The following is a 21,611-nucleotide window of genomic DNA, read 5'->3' on the forward strand; positions in this document are numbered from 1 at the left end:
AGCATTGTCTCTAAAGGTTGTAAAATGTCGTTATAGTGACACTTGTATCACATCCAGGGCGATATCCCCGATACGTTAATGCACCTACTCTACTCTACAAATCCCTCCGCCACAGAAGCAAACAACCATGGTAACCCATTTAAACAGCGGCTATTTTTCCTCTTCACGCATTAAGCAAATAAAGATGGATGCATATTTTGTCAGTGGCCAATGCGAGGAAACCTCTGTGGTGCCTCAAGACTCCGGCAGAATTTCGATATATAGCGGCGCGAGGGCTGTGCTTTTACTGCTCGTTTGTCAAACTTATCTTGTGGCAATCCAGGGTTCACTTAAGCTGCGTCACGTGTTTGGTCTATTAGGCACACAGCGCTGATGCTCCTGTGATATTTCTGTCATACAGTACATGCCCCGACATGAACACACACACAGACACACTGTACACACATAACCCACAAAGACACTCAGAGTCAGATACATGACCACCCATCCATGCACATATGTAGCCGGGATTAAATATCCACCCATGTGTGTTACACTCAAAAGGTCACTGTCAGCAAAACAGCAAAATAAACCACAAATAATTGTCACAATGAGCCGCAAGGGAATACTCACAGAAACCATGTTGACGTAGTCGTCGTCGGACAGAGTCTCCAGCATCCTGTGCACGGATGTCCGGATGAGTTTGAGGGTGAGACCTGAGACGCTGCCACTCCTGTGTGAAAAGAACAGAAAAGAAGATAATCTGACTGTTTGATCACATGAATCAATATCAGAGTCTGCATTACATACCAGATTGGGGACCATTTTGGGCCATTTAATCCACGAGCGCGGCACAGCACCGTTATTTTGCTTTTCCATTAGTGATCGTACCTGGTACTTTTTTTTCGTAGCTGCTCTGGCAAGGTTCCAAGCAAGCTGAGGCAATTCTATATATACATACTGTATATATACATATGTTAAAAACACTTAAAAATCCTAAATGTCAAATCTTTTTAATTCCTCACTGAAAACGACTGCTTTACAAGTCACTAATCACTCGTTTGAGTCACGTCAGTTTCATGCAGCGGAGCCGTGATGACTCCGCCCACGTTGAGGAGGTACTATATTGTCATGGAAAACCAACTGTTTACCATTACAATATATAATATATAATAACTATAATATAATAATAACTATTTTATCGATTAATCCAGTAATCGCTCGGTCCATAAAATGTCAGAAAATGTTGAGAAATGTTGATCAGTGTTTGTCAACCCTGGAAATTATGATGTTCTCAAATGTATTGTTTTTGTCCAAAAAACTTTGATGGAGCAAAGAAACCAGAAAATATTCACATTTGAGAAGCTGAAACAATCAAAGATCCTGTTTTTTTGATTATTAGTTTCATCATCGATTAATAATCGAGTAATTGTTTACATGCAGTGTCTAAAAAATACTTGGAAGAAACCAAAACCAAAGTGATTTTAGGATTGCACTCTTGCCATTTTGTCCTTTGTTGCCAAGCAACCAAAAAAAACGGTGGGAGATGCAGAGAAAGCTGAAGTTGCTGCAGTGCTATGGGATTATATTAACCTGTTAAAGTAAGAGATAAAAATGTAAACAAAGACTATGCTGTTTGTGTGAAGTTAAAAGCTTTGACAAAGACTTAGTTTAACCTACTTTTTTGTCCTGAGCATCAAAATAACATGTAGGAACACATCCTACTCATATGAAACTCTATATTTCTTTAATGTGTTTAATGTGGTTTTTTTTTCCGCCTGCAGGAACAAGAAATCTTGTGAAGTTGTGACTTTTCCCACTAATAAGCAATCGACTCAATGATTATTACTCGCATTAGGGGAAAACGCAATTATCAGTAATCTTGGTGAGTTGTGTGCCAATATCATGTCTCATGCTTACACACTAGCTGTAAGTATGAATTAAAATGATTATAAACCACAATGTCTCATCACTGTGTGTGTGTGTGTGTGTGTGCCAGTAACCAGTGTCGAGTAAAGTGGACACGTTTAGTTTGTCGTTTATCACGCCGCGTTGTCATTGAGCCGTGGTGCGGTGCCATTAGTGTCATTTATAATGAAACTCCAGCCGAGTGGAAACAGTCAGACAAGCGACTTTGATGCTGGGGAAGAAAAGTGCGTTTCCTTTGCCATATAAAAAATGCGGTTTAAAAAGATTCAAAGATTCTGAAATACCAAAAACCAACAATGGATTACTTCTACAGACTTTTTGCTGCATGGTGACTATTTTCACCTGCGTGTACATTAGATCAGAAACAATTAATTGATGAATTTTCATGATTAAAACAAGATTTCTGATTGTTTCAGCTTCTTAAATGCGAATTTTATAAGAAATCATTAAAAATTAATCATTTTGGTTTGTGGACAAAACAAGACGTTCGAGAACATCGTCATTTCCAGGTTTAACAAATTATTAATGAATAATTGAGTAGGTTTTTCTTGATGAATTTGTAATTTTAGTACGCTGCCATGTTTTTCATGTAAATCTGTGCGGCTCGTTGGGCTCTACAGCTTCATCAAATAGTTTAGCATTTATCGTAGATTTGCAGTGAAAATTCAAAAGTAAACATGCATTTACAGATGTATAAATTACATAGAATATACTCCCCTTTCACTTAAACTGGTTAGAGCAGTTTTTCTTTAAAAAAGTTGTTTAAAGTTCTCAAAGACTGAACTGCTATCGTGACAAATTTTGCCGCATCGTCACTCTTCCTTGATCTGTTTTTTAGCCCAAATCACAAGAAAGGAATCACCCGTCTGTCAATGAACTTGACTGATGTACTGTTATTTTTTTCAGAGATTCAGAGTCAGGCCCATAATCATGACCCACAAGAAAAAAAGAAAAGGAAATCTGACTGTAAATGGATGAATCATGTGCTCATCACTCACGCATCCACCAAGATCAGCATGTCCTTGGGTGACGCCGCCCCCTGAATGTACCTGGTGAGTAAGAACAGACACGAATTAAGAGGACACAACGATCTCCACGTCTGCGTTCAGCTCAGATTTCACAGAAAACTAATCAGACTTTTGTTTGGGCATCTTTTGATCTGTAGTCACTTCATTAAAATAAGTGCTCTGATGTTTTTGGCGAGTGCATGGCGGCCCAAACTTTTTTGCTTAGAGGGACAAAAGTGAAACAAAAGCAGGCCACGGGCCAAAAAGGCCAAAAGTGTATTGCGTTGCATTCTCTTTTATATTGTGTTAATATGCGAGCAATATTGGGATCCCACGTCAAACTTTTTTTTGGGCTTTATCATATTTTAATAACAACTTGACACTCTCAGTTTCTATCACAGAAATATTTTTTTTATAAGGTGTGACCACTAGTACTCATTTACACACAGATTAAGATTTCTATCTCACAGAAAAGAACAGCATAAACAGATTATTATTGGTGGGCCAACTTTGGCCAATGGCGCCCACTCTGCCGAACATGTGGAAAGTAACTTTATAAGAAGAAAAGTTTCTCTTATAAGAAGAAAAGTATGTTTATAACGAACAAGTAAAGTTTATTTTTATAACGAGAAAATAATGTTTATAACAAGAAAAGTATCTTTTTATAATGAGAAAAGTATATTTTTATCACGAGAAAAGTATGTTTTTGTGACGAGAAAAGTATATTTTTATAACGAGAAAAGTATGTTTTTATAATGTGAAAAGTACATTTTATAACAAGAAAAGTAAGAACACTTCAATAATGAAGGGACAATTAACTGACTGCTAAAAACCATCAATAATCGGCACTCACCACGGTCGCCTGCGCACGTCGTAGAGGTCGATCTTACTGGCCGAGTTGCTCAGGTTCATCCAAGGGGATGCTGGGAAAAAGATATAGGGCAATAAAACTATGATTACTTCTTATTGTGGCCTTGTATGAAACTTGTATGTCGTCTCGTGTCTCACATCTTTCTGAGAAGTTCAATGCAGCATTAAACAGTACAGCTTAAACAGTACAAGTTTAAGCTAACAATACTGTTAGCTTAAATTAGCTTAATTTAGCTGAAACAACTGTTTGTCAACACAATTCAAATTATTCTTGTCAACATAACAAAAGCTTTGTTATTAGAAGACACGTAACTAGTTAAATATGTGCAAAAAACCTGAAAAAAAACACAATAAAATGTAATTTATAGGTAGTTGGAACTGGTGCTAATTGGTTAGTCCAACTATTTTTTTAATCAGTTCTCTGTTTTGAACAATTTTTGGGAGTTTTCTTTGACAGTAAACTGAATATATTTGTTTTCCTGACTTCCTCCTTTTTGGCACAAACAACTAATCGATGAATCAAGAAAATAATCTGCATAATACTACATGTTTTCCATCAAGTGAGTCACGTCTGCCCGGCATCTTTTTCCAGCCCAAAGTCAAAACAAAGACAAAGTCGGCCAGCGGCGATTTAACAGCATCACTCTGACTCTGTTTGCATGCACCTGTCGACAGAATGACGAAACGTCCCCCTTTTTGGTGGTGATTCTCGTCCATGTGAAGGACTGCAGAGAGAGGTCAACAGGCTGATGGATGAAGCCCTATTGGCTGCCCGGGCTGCTCACCTGGGTAATAGCGAGCCAATCCCGTGGCAGATCCAAACACCTGCCACAGGAGTGAGGGATCTTCCTCCTTGTTCTTCCGGAAAACCTCCTCCAAGGCCTCTGTCCAATTTAGCTCGTTTAAAATGATGGTAGCTGGAGCACAGAGGGAGAATAAATTATAAGAAAAACTTTTTTTTGGTGGTTCACTCTCAAAACATGGGAAAAGAGGCATGAAAACAGACGGATTAAATGTGATATTTCTGGAACGAAAACAGAACTCATCATCTGGGCTCTCAGAGGGAGAGTGACGTCCAGTAAATGTGTTTGTTTACTTGTTTGTCTGCAGCGGCTCTAAGTGGCCTAACTCCCAATAATCAAGTTTGATCTCAGGAAAGGCAGCTCCCTGCCTGGGAGAGTGGGCTACATGTCAGAATGATGCTCTGCATGACTCATACTCGTGTGTGTGTGTGTGTGTGTGTGTGTGTGTGTGTGTGTGCTTGTGTGTGTTTTTTCGTAAAAGCACCAATAAAACAAAAGGTGAGAGAAGGGACACACGGGAGAAACTGGAAGTTTGCTGAGATGGAGTCATCTGGGGGTGGATAACAAATAGCTGTGTGCTTAAAAGTAAATCATGATAAGTTAGTGTGAAGCACCTGCGCCTATAATTCAGTTAGAGAATTACAGAATATTGACAAGTCGGCAAAAAGAGTTATGGGCGATGGGGAAAAGGGAGAGGGGGGAGATTTAATTTATTCCTAAAGACTTAGCTTGCTGATGCACTTGGCAGAAAAGAAGAAAAAGTCATTAATTTTGAGCCATTATTGAGTCAAATCGGGCTCAACCAGCAACTGGGATCTTGTATTAATCAGATTTTGACTTTCCTCTCAGTATTAAAAGTAATATGGAGGTGGTTTTGTCAAATCTAAACTTGTATAACTTGGGTTTAAAAGGAAAAATGAGAGACTGCGGTCGAGCTATCAACCGGGGGCAGCCATGTTTCAGGAGGTAGAGGTGGTTGACGGGTCGATACTTGGCTCCTGAGACTGTTTAAGGCTGGGATACCAGACCAGAGCCCCATCAACCCCTGATGGTACATGACAGGTCAGGGAAATGAAGTTCAGTTTCAGGTCATGTCATAGCTGGCATGGACTCTGGAATTTGTCGATACCTCGAGAGCAAGTTAACTACACTCTTAGAAATAAGGGTTCAAAAAGGGTTCTTCTACAAGGGCTGAGATTCTACCTGGAACCATTTGCTTCTGAAAAACCCTTTCCCGAAGAAAGGGTTTTTCAAGGGTTCTTAGTAACACTAATGGTTCCAGTAAGAACCATTTTGATCCAGAGACCTGGAGCCAAAAGGCTTCACCTACGAGGACAAGCCGAAGAACCTTATGGTTCTACTTGGCACTTTTATTTTTTATTAGAGTGTAAAATGTGGAATTTGGAATCTGTCAATACCTCGAGAGCACGTTATCTACATGTCGACGACAACACTTTAAATGGACTTAATGGTGTTGTGAAAATGGTAAATATAGAAGTATTTAGTATATTTAGTAGAGTTTCTCTGCTCACCATCCTGTAACTCCTGTGCTTTACCATGACTCTATTTTCCATGGCTCCATTTCCATGCTTTGTAGGATAAATAGCGAGTTTATGCCGGGCTTTAAACGGCTCCCTGTGGAACCGTGCAGAGCAAAGTGTGTCCCAATGATAAGTGGTGACAATTTGTCCAGGCCTGATCTCCTGCCTCCCCGAGGTGTGGTCCCTTAATGGATTAGCCCTGCTGCTTTCTGTGACATCAGTAATAACAATTGTCATGGTAACAACAAGGGTTTCACACACACACACACAGAGGATGTGTTGGTATGCTTCATAGTGAGCAGTGGACTAACAAGGAAAGAACAAATTTACTTGTTCGACTTGGCCAGGAAAGTCAATGCGTGTGTGTGTGTGTGAGGACACGGGGACAAGACAAATGACAGAGCGTGTGTCCTTACTCCCCGTTTGTTTTTGATGAGTTTCCTTTGTGTAACATTGATAAAGCCATTATAGGAATTCTTCTGAGACACACACACACACACACACACACACACCCAAACGGGTAGGTCAGGCTCCACTGATGAGCCCTTGGCAACAATATCAAATATGTGGCAAGGCAGCGTCCTCTAATCTCCGCCCCGCCAAAACCAACCGCTAGAACAAATCACGGCTTTAATGTAAACGGATCAATCTCTGCGGAGACGCGCCTGACGCTGACTCGAGGTCACCGAGACGAGGGGAAAGAAATGAGAATGAGGTATCGCCACGGCAACGCGCGCTTTTTATGTCCTGAGGGATTACGAGGGATCGTATAAGCATGTGTGTGAGCGTGTGCACCTCAAAGAATATTACCGAGTTTTTTTGCACAATTACGACCATTTACATAATTTAGATTTTTTTTTGCCTGTGTTTGTACATTGTATATTTACGTGGCACGGCACCGCAGTCCAGGCCCCGTTTACCAGTTAGCTCCGTTAACTGCGTTAGCGTTAGTCTCTTTATTAAACGAAAAGAGCAGCGCTACAAATAACCAGTGTACCTGTGTGTACTGCGTATGTGTGCCTCTGTTTTTAAAGTTTAGCGTTACTTTAGAGACTCATTTTAACAATCGGGAGTCACGTAAAACATGACGTCATGCACCAATTCTAAGACTCCTTGAAAGAAGAGATCTTGGAATTCATCGGGACCTTCCTGGCTAAATACAGGATAAATAAAATAAATATAGTTTCTTAAACATGTCAGGACATGTCTCAAATCAACTGTTGTTAATAGGTTTGTTACAGTACTGGGATTAAAGCATCTGCATCAATTCCAATAATTAAGAAAAAAAAGGCTGTGACAACAGCATTTGCAACAAACAATTCAAATATCCCACGGATGAGATGCTGTTGGAAAACGAATGATGCTGGGGTGATAAGGCATGGGGATGAATATGGAAGACAAGACACTAAATAATCCCTGTGAGGCATGTACGTCGCTTGCTTTTCAAAAACAAATCAAACAGGATTCGAGCGCTGAATGATGACGGTGACGGGAGGAGGTGATGGAGACGAGGGGAGGCCACTCGCCAACAGTGCCCTGTGGTGTTGCCTGTCATCGGCTTTCTGGTGGCTGAGAAACCCTCTGTGCATTTGGAAGTAATTACATGTTGGGTGGAGGAGGGAGGGAGGGAGGGAGGGGGGCTGAAGTGGTGAGAACCTGCAATCATCGAATCATCCACTCAATGATGCTCTGCCAATCACGACCGACTGTGATGATGTGAGCGCCGAGCGCGTTCCTTTCATGGCACTGAAACGCTGACAGATGCTTTCAAACAAACACGATCCAGACTGATTTTTACACTGTTCCTCATGCATTAATGTTGTGTTTTTACATGTTGTTGCCTCCAGACCTCATGACAGATGGAGCACAGTTCAAATTTCTCCTATTGTATTATAGTATATATATATATTTGGCCACAATATTGTCACTCATCTGGGGCCTTGCCTTAAAACAAAGGAAGGCATCAAAGAGTTAAAAAAAAAATCATGGATGTATAGGAAAGAGAGTCATTTCATTTTCTTTCTTTCTTGAATCCTTAGAAGATCACAAGGTTTCCCGTCAATAACATTGGTTATTACGCCTTTAATTACACCTACCCGTGTCTTTTTTTGCGTATTTTAACCACATACGAGCCAGAAAAGGTGCTTTTGTCCATTTTTACAGAATAACGTCCAATATCTGGCAGTTATTTACAGTCATTTACCACATGTTCAAATAGTGTATTAACAACTGAAAATGAAGAAAAACTAAGGGTGTCATTGAGAAAACACACTGTAGTGTTAAATTTGAAATGTGAACAGTATAAAAACACAAAACGTTTAACGGCGTGAACGTTAACGCATGACACGTTTCTATGACGACTGACCGGAAAAAGATGCGCTTGACATCATGTTTACTCGACTCCCGATTGTTAAAATTAGTCTCTAAAGGAGCGCTAAACTTTAAAAACATACGCGTACACAGGTATACTGGTTATTAATAGCGCTGCTCTTTTCGTTTAATGAGCAGACCGATCCAGCTCCACTGTAGGCGCACTAACCGGCGCTAAAAGGAGCTAATGCACCTAACGTATCTTACTGGTGAACGGTGCCTGGACTCTGTGTCGAAGCGCGTAAACATGACGTCATTCGTGTCTTTTTCCGGTCAGTCGTCATGGAAACATGTCATGCGTCATAGCACAAACCGTTGGGTAAATGCAATAACGCGAAGTTCGCTTGCGCTAACACGTTCCGTCTGCGATACGCTCTGTGTTCAAGGATTAATGACTAAGGCTAGCACAGTGTGTGACATGGCAGAAACCCTTCATATTTGTCTAAGAAGCGGTACGAGAAAGAGACTTTATTGGACTTTATTGTGCCATCAAGGAGAATCTCAATCCATATCTCAATCAGCTGATTAGAACATCCTGGGAAGGCGTCCAACTTGTCACAAGGACACAGGTCGCAGATGTAATGGCGGCGATAAAAAGGAGACGGGAGGAGAGTAGAGGGGAGGGGGGGGCGGAGATGAAGATACCTCAGAGTTTAGCAGCGAGCGTTGTAAATGAAATGGGACGAGTGTCAAGTGGCACAAGAAAGAAGGGGGTACAAAAAAATAAATCAATTTGTACACTGTGAGCTCCTCTACCACGGGGGCTGTGATTTCAGCGACGCACACACAGTGTCACACTATCTCAGAATGTCACAATGTGTGTTTGTGTGTGTGGGTGTTTCCCAGGGCTGACAGGTGCCACACGGCGTAGAAGCAAACGGGCATCAGACGAGTCTCGGCTCTCGTCTGCCAGTACGGCAATCTCCTCTTATAACATCCATGCCAATCTGTTTAATGAGCGAGAAGACACACACACACACACACACACACACACACATCAGAGTACAGTCGGTGTATGTAATGTGACACACACTCGTCAACTCTCACAGTTTCTCAGTCTCTATCTCTTTCCCCGTCCGACCACCCACACTCAATCGGCGGCGCTAATGTGACGCAGGAAGACGGCGGTGGCACGTTTAATATACTTAATGGAGTGGAGCGACGGATGAGGAAGAGAGGAGGTGGTTGGAGGCCGAGGTCAGGACATGTTAGGAGAAGGAGATTGAGAAGAAGAGGGCGGCACGCAAGGACAAAGGAAAAGGAGGACGCAAGAAGACAGGAATAATAAGGCAGAGTGGAAAAAAAAAATCGACCCCCAATTAACGTAGGATGACACGTCTCTCCTTGAAGAAACGGTAAACACCACGGGGACGCCGCCGCGCGAGCCCCGTCTCGTCTAGACAAAGTGTTCCCTAATCAAGTTACCAGTCCTCCCTTCGCACAACAAGATAGAACACCAGGGTGTGTCCAAGTGTCTCCTCCTAATACACACACACACACACACACACGAATATACATTGCTACGGCTACCCTAGCCATCGACGTGGCAGCCCGTCCTTGGAAACAGAAATCCCATAGACCATATAGTGTAGACATATGTAAAAAAAAAAAAAAAAGAAAGAAAGAAAGAAAAGGATGGAGTTTTCCAGTTTGCTAGATGAAGACAAACCTGGAAGTTAGAGTATATTGACTTGCCACCAGGGGGCGACTGCTGATTGCAAAAGAATGCAAGTTTGAATGGAGGTCTATGGGAAAATGAGCTTGTAGTTGATTTTCCTGCTAGTTTCTGCTCTTCTTATATTCAATAGAACAGGATTTATTTTTAAATTTATATTATATTTACTTTTTAGAGGGAAGATGGAGAATAAATGACGGAACCATTGTGATTGACTGCTGGGATTATCCAATAATAGGTGCCTGGTGGCAGAAACTGCAAATTACTGGTTGCAAAATGCTTTAGAATGGGCGATATCAGACCCGTAAGAGTCGAAATGTGGACAAATTAAATACTTTTTTGACACAATAACAAAAAAGTACTATTAATTATATTAAATAAAACATATTTTAATAGATCAATATGTTTTTTTCCATCTCAGAAGACAACACCAGCCAATCCAGGGACTTTATTAAGTGTCCTATGTAGCTAATAAAAAAGAGAGAAAGAGCTTAATTAAACTAGGAATAACCCTTTTTTCTTTAAACACCCTGCCACAGCTGCCTGTAAAAATAACCGAGTGCATTTGGCCATTTGGCAGAAACAAAAGTGTTGGGTCACTCTGCACATTTATAGTCCAGCCTCATGTGCTCTGACTCACTGTATAAGGGTATTAAAAAAGTCACGTGGATGAGTCCATGACTGCATTTAGCAGGACCACTACTGTGACCACCATTAGTGGGATTGCTATTGAATGCTCAATTAGGTTCAGGGAGTGGGATTACTGCAGCTCATGCTGTATGTACTGTATGCCTGCGAATAAGCACGCTAGTTAACTGTTTTGATGCTCGCTTCATCCATGAGGGGTTCAGTTCACAGTGACTAGATCACACACATATGAATTATGCCTTTTTAACTGTTTGACTGATACATATTATAACACAAGTCATTTATCATTTATGAGTGTTGTGTTGTGTGTATGTATGCGTGTCAGAGAGGAAGGACGTGACATGGGTAAGTATGACCTGTTCATGTTTGTAGTAAGTCAGTTATTTATCGCTGAGCTTAAAGCTATAACTAGAAAATATTCAAATTTAAGAAGCGGAAAAATCACAAAAACGAGAAAATATTCACATTTAAGAAGCTGAAAAATCACAGAAACTAAAAAATATTCTGAAAAATGAAAGAATGTAGAAAATATTCACATTTAAGAAGTTGAAAAATCTAAGAAACTAGAAAATATTCACATTTAAGGAGCTGAAAAATAAAGGAAACTAGAAAATATTCTGAAAAATCAATGAATGTAGAAAATATTCACATTTAAGAAGCGAAAAACAATCAGAAATCTTGTTTTAATCATGAAAAAAAGCTTCATGGAATGGAGGTTTTTTTCCATTTAGTGAGCTTGCAGATCCCTGAGACTGTGAGATCAGTGTTCTGAAACACATGTCTGATTATGGAGCTATTTAACACACGATTTAACAGCGTCTCACTGACAGCTTGTTTGACATGTTGACTCTGAACAATGTGACATAAGATCCTATGAACCTAGCTGCAAAATGCTAACATCCTGCAGAAGAATAAAACACATCTGGTAAGTAAAAACATCTCCATGATCATCATGCAAAAGCCCTGAATCATTGTTTTACAGTGTCTGTTTCACATTAAGGTTCTGGTAATGACTCATTAAGTATAAAAAAAAAAAAGTCCAGCTATGCAGCTCTTAGTATTTGAGGCATTTTTATGATAGAAAATGTTATTACTGTAAGTTAACTCTCGGGTGACTGGTGGCCTGTCCGCTGTGCTTCCCTGTGCTTTGTCCAGCGCAGAGGCTCCAGGAGCGAGGGAGTCGATATCTCTACGAAGTTACGCCTCTAACTTTAAAGATCGGCTTAACCAGAGAGAAGTGGCAGCTGACAGAAACCAGCGATAGGGGCATAGACGTGTCTTCTATTTCTGTACCTAACATGTCCCTGTGAGCCCTTTCCTCAAGTACATATGAAAGAATTATTCTTATTCTATTTTAAGCCTTTAACACCGAGCGTATCGCAGACGACAGGTTTGCGCTAGCGACGTTTTTGCCGTCAACAGACAACGTCAATGTGGTTATTACAAATTATTATGTCATTTCACTAGCGCTGTTGCAGGAAGCTGGCAAGAGAGGACAGATTTGGAGCCTGTTTTTTGGACATTGAGACAAAAAAAAAAAAAAATGTCATTTGTTTTATACTACTTTTGTACACAACATCAAGTGGTCATGTACAACTGCAGTGTTTTTTCTTAGTTTTTCTCCACTTTAAATTGCTAATACACTATTTTACCACGGCAGTGGGCCCAATCCGGCCCCAGGGATGAATTTGTGAAAATTCCACAACGTGAAATATAATATTTTCAGTTCCAGATACCTGTAAAATGGTAAACAGGCATAATATTGTTGAAATTGCACTTATTTTTCTCAAGAAATTTCAAAGAGGCTTCATAACATGTAAAACAAAGGGGGAAAATTATTATTCTATCATTTCACTGGTCCTGCACACATGAGATCACATGTTGCCGCTGAACTTCAGATAAGTTCCAAGGAGATGAAATAATTAATCCCAAAAAGAATTTGGTGAGACGGGTTGTCCCGAAGAGGTCATCTCCGTCAGTGGTGAGAGGGAAAGGAGCAGCTGGTGAGCAAGGTAAAGTGGGGGGTGGGAGGAGTGAAGTGGACATTGGTGGCCTGTTGGTATCAGTGCTATATTTAGCCTGGGACAGGCTGGTGTGGAACTGCCCACACTGCAGACAGTGCCGGGCTGGGCTGAGATCCAGATCATGGAATGTACAGTAGTTACCGAACATAGCGACAATGAGACAGAGGAGTGGTCAGGTGGCGGTTGCTACATTTGTCTATTTATAATGAAAGGTAATACAATAAGGTATACGCCTTTTTTCCTCCAATCTATCTGCCGGCTTTGGGTCGTTGAATTTGGGTGGCAAAAAAAGGCCAAAATGTTTCGTCGATGAATTTGTAGCCTCGGACGCGCAGCAGCGAGATAGCCTCTTATAGCCTCTGTATAAACTGTACATTTAAACATAGTAAGGGAAAAAACAGCTGAAATGCTCTATGTTCTAAGGGTTAAAAATAGGGATGGGGCCGATCCGATCCAGTATCAGACGTAATTCCCGGATCGGAGTTTCCGAGGCGATCTGACTGTGCTTTAATGTTGTCTGCTGAAATGTCTCCACAAGTGATTCCCTGATTGCTCTGCTAGCTGGCTGCAAAATGTGGAATGGATTTCCTGAAAGGAGTCGTGTCTCAATGACATGCGGAGTAATGATGCACGCCTCCGGTCTGGAAATCCATTACACAGTTTACAGCCAGCTAGCAGGCGAGCATTATTGACCGGGAGTTAACCAGGAAAATCAGCTCCGCAACCTGCTCTGCAGCGAGATTTGTCATTTGTTTTTTAAAAAATTCAAAAATCGGCAGGGGTCTGTAAAGTCGCTGTAGTGAAGTCTTACATGTCATACTTGCCTGTATAAAGGATTGGCTCTGAAGTGGAAAAGAAAAAGTTATGTTATAAGCCCTGCTCTATTTCAACTTACAGCCTTCGTATATATCCGTGGGGATGTGGACGGCGGTGGTGTTGTAGGACACGTGGCGTTTGAAGTCGGGGTCGATGTGGAAATCGTCGGGAACGTATCCTTTCTTCTTCTCCTCGGTTTGATTGAGCTGCACAAAGAGACACACACACACACAAAAAACAACACAAAGAGCCAGTTTTGAAAGTGAAAACTTGGTCAGAAGCGAGTCCTCACACATGAACACATGAACCCAGGCGGCCACAGAGAAAGTGAAGGGCAGTGCGGACTGTCAGTCAAATCTGCAGTGACACTAGTTTGCTGTGAGTATGTGTCTGTTTCCCGCTGGGACACTTGGAGAGGAATGAGACGCTGGTGCCTGTTTATCAGAGCAGACGGGTGACATCTGAGGACACGGGAGGCGTTTGATGTCTCAAGAATACTCTGAGTGAGGAGGTCGAGTACAACTTATTGTATGGGATCTTAAGTGAAAGCGTGAAAGAGTTTTTTTTTTTAAATTGTGAATTCACAAAAGTGTTATCACACTGACAGAACAGAACAGTGGAATGAAGTTGTACTTACACCATCTTTGGCATTGTAGTAAACAAATTTGTCAGCCTGCAAAGATGAAAGAGATGAACAATGAGTGAGCAAATATATAGGAGGAAAAGAAAGAAATAAATCAAATAAATGAAAATCTTTAAATGGACTTTAAAAAAAAAGAAAAAAAAAGTAGGGGTTAGAGCTATGACACCAAGTCAAACCAAGCTGCTCTTAAGATTTACAAAAGAGAATATACAAGATTTAATCGTTGATGACGTGATAAAAATAATATGAATGCTTGACAGTGCATTAAAACTGTATAAGGTAACACATAAAGGAAAAAACCTGCTTTAGTAAACAGGGAAAACAAACAAAATGAATGTGAAGGAGGTGTCAGAGGTGTCAAATCAAACAATGTACAAACGAGAACAACATAAAAATGAATGGAGGAGAGGGAACAATGGTTTGGAGACGATTGAGTAGCAGCGTAAAGTGATTTATAATAGATTATGTTAACTAATATAAATATTTAATGCCCGGTGGTATAATAAAAATGAAGATTTCAGTGTTTTAAATGGGGCCAAAGACATAGCTGTTACACCTTGTTTTATTTCTGTCCACAAATAGCGTCAAGCTAATAGCTTGACATCCCTTTGTTTTGGTACTTTTCCCCGAGAAGTCAGACGGATCAGCTCAACCGTGGACACCCTCGGAATGCTCTAACTCCAACACACCTGATTAAAATGAATGCGTTATCGTTATCCGGCGTTTGCAGAGCTTGTTTTTGACGAGTTGACCGTTTGAATCAGGTGTGTTGTTGCAGAGCGACACCTAAAAACACGCACACAGGGCAGGGCTGGGGAAAACACTCTGCTCTACTTTCTGTCCCTGCAGTGCAGCTGTGGTCTACGGTTTTGACGCTGAAGCTCAGAGATATTCATGGTGATGTTTTGCTCTCACACACACACACACACACCGCCGGGCTTCCTGTCAGTACACGGGCTAGCCGAGCGCTAACAAGCTAGCCTGGGTGCTGACATAATGGTGGCCCTGCAGCCACCATGACGCTGGTTCACCGAGTGGTTCAAACACCTGCCTCCCTACCTATGAAGCGGAGGAACACGAGGACGACAGCGTCTCTCCTGTCGCTGGCTGTGCTAATGTAGGTGAACCAGTTTACGATTAAAAACGAGATTAAAAACTAATGTTTCATCAGTGACCGCATTTCTAAAAACAAATCTTACTGTGTGTGTGCATCTATTAGCAGCAACACGCATTTATTTAGTGAACTTGTGTTTGCAGAAATCATGAAATTTACGAGATTCGTTAAATGCATCTCATTAGCTGCTCCAGTTAACTCGACAGGCTGTGAACCACCTGCATTATTATCCACTGACTGGAGTTTATAACACCCCTGAATATTCAAATAGCATTTTAACGATCAATGTCCATCCTTAATGGGACGAATGAGGGGAGAGGACAGGCTACAACATACACTATACGGACTAAAGATGTCTTCCAAGAAGTGTGTGAGCTGTTATAGCTGCAAAAGGGGGACCAAATCCATAATTAAAGTCCTGTATATGCAGTTGAATATGTCGTTGGTGTAATGGTCAGGCGTCCAAATACTCTTGTGAATATAATGTGAATAATGTGGACAATGAAATGCTTTTTTTTAATGAAGTGCAATCTGATCTCTGCCAGGTATAACCGCAATTCACATCTGCATTTTTTAAATCCATAGATCCATAAAAAATAGATAATATTCTACTCCTTAAACATAACAGTATATTTACTGAAGTCTAATGTCAGGCTCTGAGTTACAGCTGTCTTTGGCTGCACCCTGAACATCAGAGCAAAGTAAATAAACAGAGATTTAAATAATCAATCTCGTCACAGACTGAGGTTCAACACAGCATTAAACACTTTAGACGTTTTTGTTGTCACTCATTTGTCTTTTAAACGGAAACCTCTCCAGTACAGCTGGCCCACTGTTCCATCAGATAATAATAATAACAACAACACAACATAACTTTCTATTTACAACACAAATGAGGTTTTTTTGTTTTTTTTAAATGAGTCAGGTTTGCAGGAATCTCCATAACTTCCGTGACTTTACGGCGATTAAATTAATCTGTCCCCATGGAGGTTATTTCCCTCTGAATAACAGGACATTTTAAATGGAAACAAATCATCACAATTTGGCAAAAAAAAGGCCTGTTTTCTGGCTTTTTAAAGCTAATAGGCTAAGTGGAGAATTTGAAGTTACTCCAACAGAGAATATATATATACATTGGTCATCTGTTTAATAGCCTTGTCTCACTGCATCTTGAAAAGTTTGGAGTTAACACAAAGTACCCCGGGCAGTGAGAAGCCACTGTAACTCCCACAGAAACTGCAGTAATCGAATGAGTAAAATTATAGCTGGGGTTCATTTTATTTGCTGTACATTCTCTTTTAATATAATCCTAATATTTAATTAATAGGCAATATCAGAATGTGAGCATTGTGTGCGTGTACACAATAAGCTTGGTTAGGTTGTTTCTGCCAATTATGGAGAATAATGAAATTCAATCTCGCACAAAGTCATTAGCGCACGCTTGTCACCGTAATGAGATTTGCCATCAAATTAGTGCAATCAACAATATTGGATCATGAATAACAAGTCCCTCCCCTCCACTCCTCTCCTCATCACCGAGTTCACGACACAACCTCTCGCGGCCGCGAGTGTTAATAACGCATCAGATCGAGCCTCCACCACTCACTCATTCACTCACCTCACTGTCGTCCCTCCACTCGTGCTCCATCTGAAACTTTTCTGCTTCCGTCGCCAGCCTCTGAAAGCAAAGACAAACACGGAACATGTTAGCCCATCAGTAATATTACTATTTTAAAGCGTTGTGTGGCATAACCCGAGCAGGATTTATTATCATTTTTAAACATAAAAAGTCCTAGAAGTCGTCAAAAAACAGCTTTTATCATGGTGTGTCCGGCAGAATATTAAAGTTGCACATTAAGCGAGGACGTTTCCTTATTACAGCTTTAAAAGGACAGAACGAGTGTGTTTAAGGTAAAAAAAATAAAAGAAGAGAAAAGAAGCTAATTTCCTCTCCGCACCTGCAGGTGTGAATTAGCCGCAATACAATGTCGCACTAAAATTAGACGCACACCTTTTCCATCATCTCCCAGATCTGATCCTAATGACTAGGTTAATGGGTTTATAATGGGCCCCAGCTTTTAATCTCTACCTAGTCCAGAAAATGCACTGTACTATTAATTTCCCTGGGGAAATATCACATAGCAAAGCCAGCTCTTCCTGTTGTATGTGTGCGGCACAGAGTCAGACACAGAGAGATGAGATCTGACGATGGGGGCAAAGCAGTAAATTAATTTATGAAATGGGAGAAGTGGGCTGAAATGATGAATTACTCAAGGACAAAATCCTGATATTTCAGTGTTTTGTTGCAGAATCAGACGTCAAACATTGAAATTACTCATCTGAAACAGGTAAAATGACTGTGAACCTTAGTTCAAACTGATTAAACAAGCGAAGAGACAGATGATTAAGACCTTATTTAGATTACATCAACATTCACTTATTGACTCAAACACATTGAGAAAACACAAGGTCACTTTCTCGTCATGATTTAATTCATACTAGTGCAGTGCCCGTAGGATGTATGTATTCCTATAGTGGGAGCTGAAGAAGATTTTTCAGTTATGGTAATGCATCTTAAGGAACGTAAAGGCTAAAATAATACTAACACTGTGCAACCTCATTAGGTACAACGCAAATGTGCCTAATGTGTTTTTGAAGAAAGTCAGCTCAATGTTAAAGTGCATCAGGGCAAATGGATCCTTTCCTGAATTTCAAAAATTCATGAAAATTATTCCCTTTGAGGTTTGCAAATATTTTCAAGGGATCCTTGTTCAGGGCGATGCCGACTATTATGATGGTAAATTTCAAGTCATTCCGAGATACTTTTTGTTTTTCCTCTCAATTCTCTAATCATCACCTAGTCATCCGGTATTTTTCCTAGAGAGCTCAAAAAAATATGGCCTAATGTTGACATGTAACAGTCCATCAAACAGACATTGCTGCAGCAGTGAAGCTGAAGTTTATTACCCTTCTGCTCCTCCGCTGCACCTCTCTAAAGGTAAAACCCTACTCACACTTCTTAATCAATTGGCTCTAAGGCAACATCTTGATAATGAAATCACCCCCTCCTGCAGATCTGGCTTCCAAACACTCGTTACGCCTGATACCCGTGTCTGCCCCATAATGCATGCCAGAGGCAGAGGGAAGGGAAGGTGGAAGCAAAGGGGTGGGGTCGAGTCCTCTGTGGTCTGAAACATGGTTACCTCTCAGTTGTGACTCATTAGCGTTGAAAATGTGCAGCCGGCTGTAAGAGAGACAGTGGGACCTCGTGGTTAGAACAGGTGTAAAGGTGAAACGTGGTGTGTGTGTGTGTGATTACAGCGGGGCATACAAGATTTACTCTGCTATTAATACTCGAGTGTCAAATGTCAACTGTAAGAATCTGAAATCACGTATTTGTGAGTTGCCTGACGCCATGGAAGGTCACAGACGTTAGGGGCCGAGTATGCATGATAGACAGACAGATAGCTAAAAGATAGAAAGATAGATATATAGCTTATTAGCTAAAAGATAGATAGATAGGTAGATATATAGATAAAAGATAGATAGATAGCTTACTAGCTAAAATATAGAAAGATAGATATATAGCTTATTACCTGATAGACAGACAGACAGACAGACAGACAGACAGACAGACAGATAGACAGATAGACAGATAGATAGATAGATAGATAGATAGATAGATAGATAGATAGATAGATAGATAGATAGATAGATAGATAGATTTCCCAGACTTCCATTCAAATGTAGTACCTTTTCCAACCAGTGGATTTGCCCCCTAGTGGCCATTTACTATATTGTTACTTCCATACTTATGTACTTATATAATAATTATCTTATATACAGCATATAACATTAAGTTTTTCCTTTTTAAAATCGTATATAACCTTTATCTGTATTTTTGAAATGTTGATTGTGATTTATTTTTTTATCCTTTGTACTGATTTCTTTCAATTCTGTCTCTGACGTATTTGTTTTTTTTGTTTTTTAAATGTTTGCACCTTGAATTTGCCTTTGTGCATGAAAAATGCTCTACAAACAAAACTGCCTTCATTCGATTGAACCTAAAAAAAAGCCAAAAATGAAATGCTTTGTTCACTCCTGAATGAAACTAAGACATTTTAGTGTGTGGTGGTTTTTCCAGTTCATATGACATTTCTAGTGCATGTTCTTTCAGTGAGTTTTTATCCACAAAAATGCCACTGGGGTCACGGTACTCTACATTCTCTACCGTTATGCACAAAGACAGTTTGCCAGTAGCCACCAAGCAGCGGCGACTTAATGGAGAAGATCCTGTCAATTTCCAGTCAGGTCATTATTGCTGCAAAGAAAACCGTGGGGGTGTGTGTTTCAAATCAATCTTAATAAAGCACTCATGTGATCCTGTGGTTACAAACCCATCAGTGTTAATTTACTCTGGAAGCTCTCCAACGCAGCGCCGAAGCATCAAAAGTCAAAAGAGGTTTGTTTGTTTTGTGTTTCAGGCCGAAACAGAAGCAAGAATTTGACATTAGTTTTACGGGTAATGATGTTACAGTTAGTAAAAGAGAGTTAATCCCACATGATTCATTAGGCTTCAGCTCGTTTTCTTATGTTAGTATTTCTCAGACAAGCACAATTTACTGCCTGTTAAAATAGTCTATTACATAGTAGTACACGAAAATCAGATTTTACGTAAATTTGAAATTTGAACAGTATGAAACAAATTATATATATATATATATATATATATAATTTGTTCGTATGTGTGTGTGTACATATATATATATATATATATATATAATATATACCATATATATGAGAGTCTCAATGTCCAAAAACAGGAACAACAAAAAATGGAAGCTATGTACAGAAATATTTCCAACTCTCTCCTCTCTGGCGGGCTTGAAATTATCGCGATTACCGTAATAACCAATTAATTTCAAGGTTAACCCTTTATCACCTTAAGTGTTACCGTACACGTAAGTGTTTTTGACCAATTTTTTCCAGAATAAATTTAAATATCTGGCAGTTAATTACAATTCACTGCATTTTAAAATAGTGTATTAACAATTTAAAGTGAAGCAAATAAACAGTACCGCAAAGTGCGCTCGCATCTTCAATACGCTGCTCGGCGTTGAAGGGTTAAAGCCGATTAAGATACCGAACATGTCAAATAAGACGTCAGAAAAACTTTAAACACTGCGAGTGACTGGAATAAATAAGCAAAGAAGCACGAAATAAATGGACTTGCTAATGAGCTGGCATGGAACTGTATGATGTCAGCGAGCTGCTATAGAGAGACTAATGATAGCACATTGCTGAGGTGTTGATAATGAATATGAGCTATTTCTTGAATTTTGTGCACTTCCGTGCGCATTTAAATCAAGCTACAGTTGTTGTTGTTGTTGCTGTTGCTGTTGCTGTTGCTTTCACCAAGCTTCTAGAACGAAAACGTGTAATAATGAGCTGTTTATTTAAACAAGTGCTAACAAAATGCTGATTATTAAAAATCAGAGCCACTTTACGCTTATCCCCGTTGTGTATACAGTACACATGCACGGCTCTTTTTCTCACACACATTACTGACAGTCTGATTAGAGCATCTAATCCCACCAGGACAGAGCGCGCACACACATGCACCCACGCACCCACACACACCTGCCCTTCTACTGGTGTGTGGGGAGTCACGGGAGAGCAAAGGAAACATGAGCATCTGCTGTTGTGACTGGCAGCACTTTAGTCAGATCTATCTTGCTCAGCCTGTGGGGAGCCACAGGAGGAGGATGGTGAGAAAAAAAAAGATTGAGAGAGAGAGAGAGAGATACATCTGCACGTATAGACAAAACAGAAGCAAGGAAGAGAGCGGGGAGCATAACTTGACAGGTTAACCCCATTAACTATAATTCTGGTCTTTCAGACAGAAAATAGCTGTCGCGATTATAAAACTCTGCAGGAAGTGATTTGTTAGAGGCATAAGTGTTGCCACCCACTAACAGAGGAGCGCTCTGACAGCTCATCTCTCCTACAGCAAACTCTTCCAGGCGATCAGAGTAACTCTGTGCCAGCTGGCTGCAGGCACCTCCCAATTACAGCTGGACTGCCATTTTGAAACGGCACAAACTTGTTTTTCTATCTTAGTGAGGATCATAGAACCTTAGACAGTTCTAGCACTACTCAACTGGACTCTACTTGTTTTTTTTGTGCTTTTCC

General features: G+C 40.3%; 1 protein-coding gene across 1 annotated transcript in view; it reads right to left on the minus strand.

The window, feature by feature from the left end:
• Positions 1 to 21,611, minus strand: part of cacna2d1a (calcium channel, voltage-dependent, alpha 2/delta subunit 1a) — an 88,828-nt gene that overhangs the window by 38,428 nt on the left and 28,789 nt on the right. The window contains exons 4-10 of the mRNA XM_083906964.1: positions 17,038 to 17,097; positions 14,300 to 14,335; positions 13,742 to 13,868; positions 4,571 to 4,702; positions 3,769 to 3,838; positions 2,907 to 2,957; positions 613 to 712 (exon numbers count right to left, since the gene is read on the minus strand). Of these exons, the coding sequence (XP_083763090.1) occupies positions 613 to 712; positions 2,907 to 2,957; positions 3,769 to 3,838; positions 4,571 to 4,702; positions 13,742 to 13,868; positions 14,300 to 14,335; positions 17,038 to 17,097 (576 nt within the window). The remainder of the gene's footprint in view (positions 1 to 612; positions 713 to 2,906; positions 2,958 to 3,768; positions 3,839 to 4,570; positions 4,703 to 13,741; positions 13,869 to 14,299; positions 14,336 to 17,037; positions 17,098 to 21,611) is intronic.

The sequence above is a fragment of the Microchirus variegatus genome (genome assembly GCF_963457635.1).
Source record: "Microchirus variegatus genome assembly, chromosome: 20".
NCBI classification, from domain to species: Eukaryota; Metazoa; Chordata; class Actinopteri; order Pleuronectiformes; family Soleidae; genus Microchirus; species Microchirus variegatus.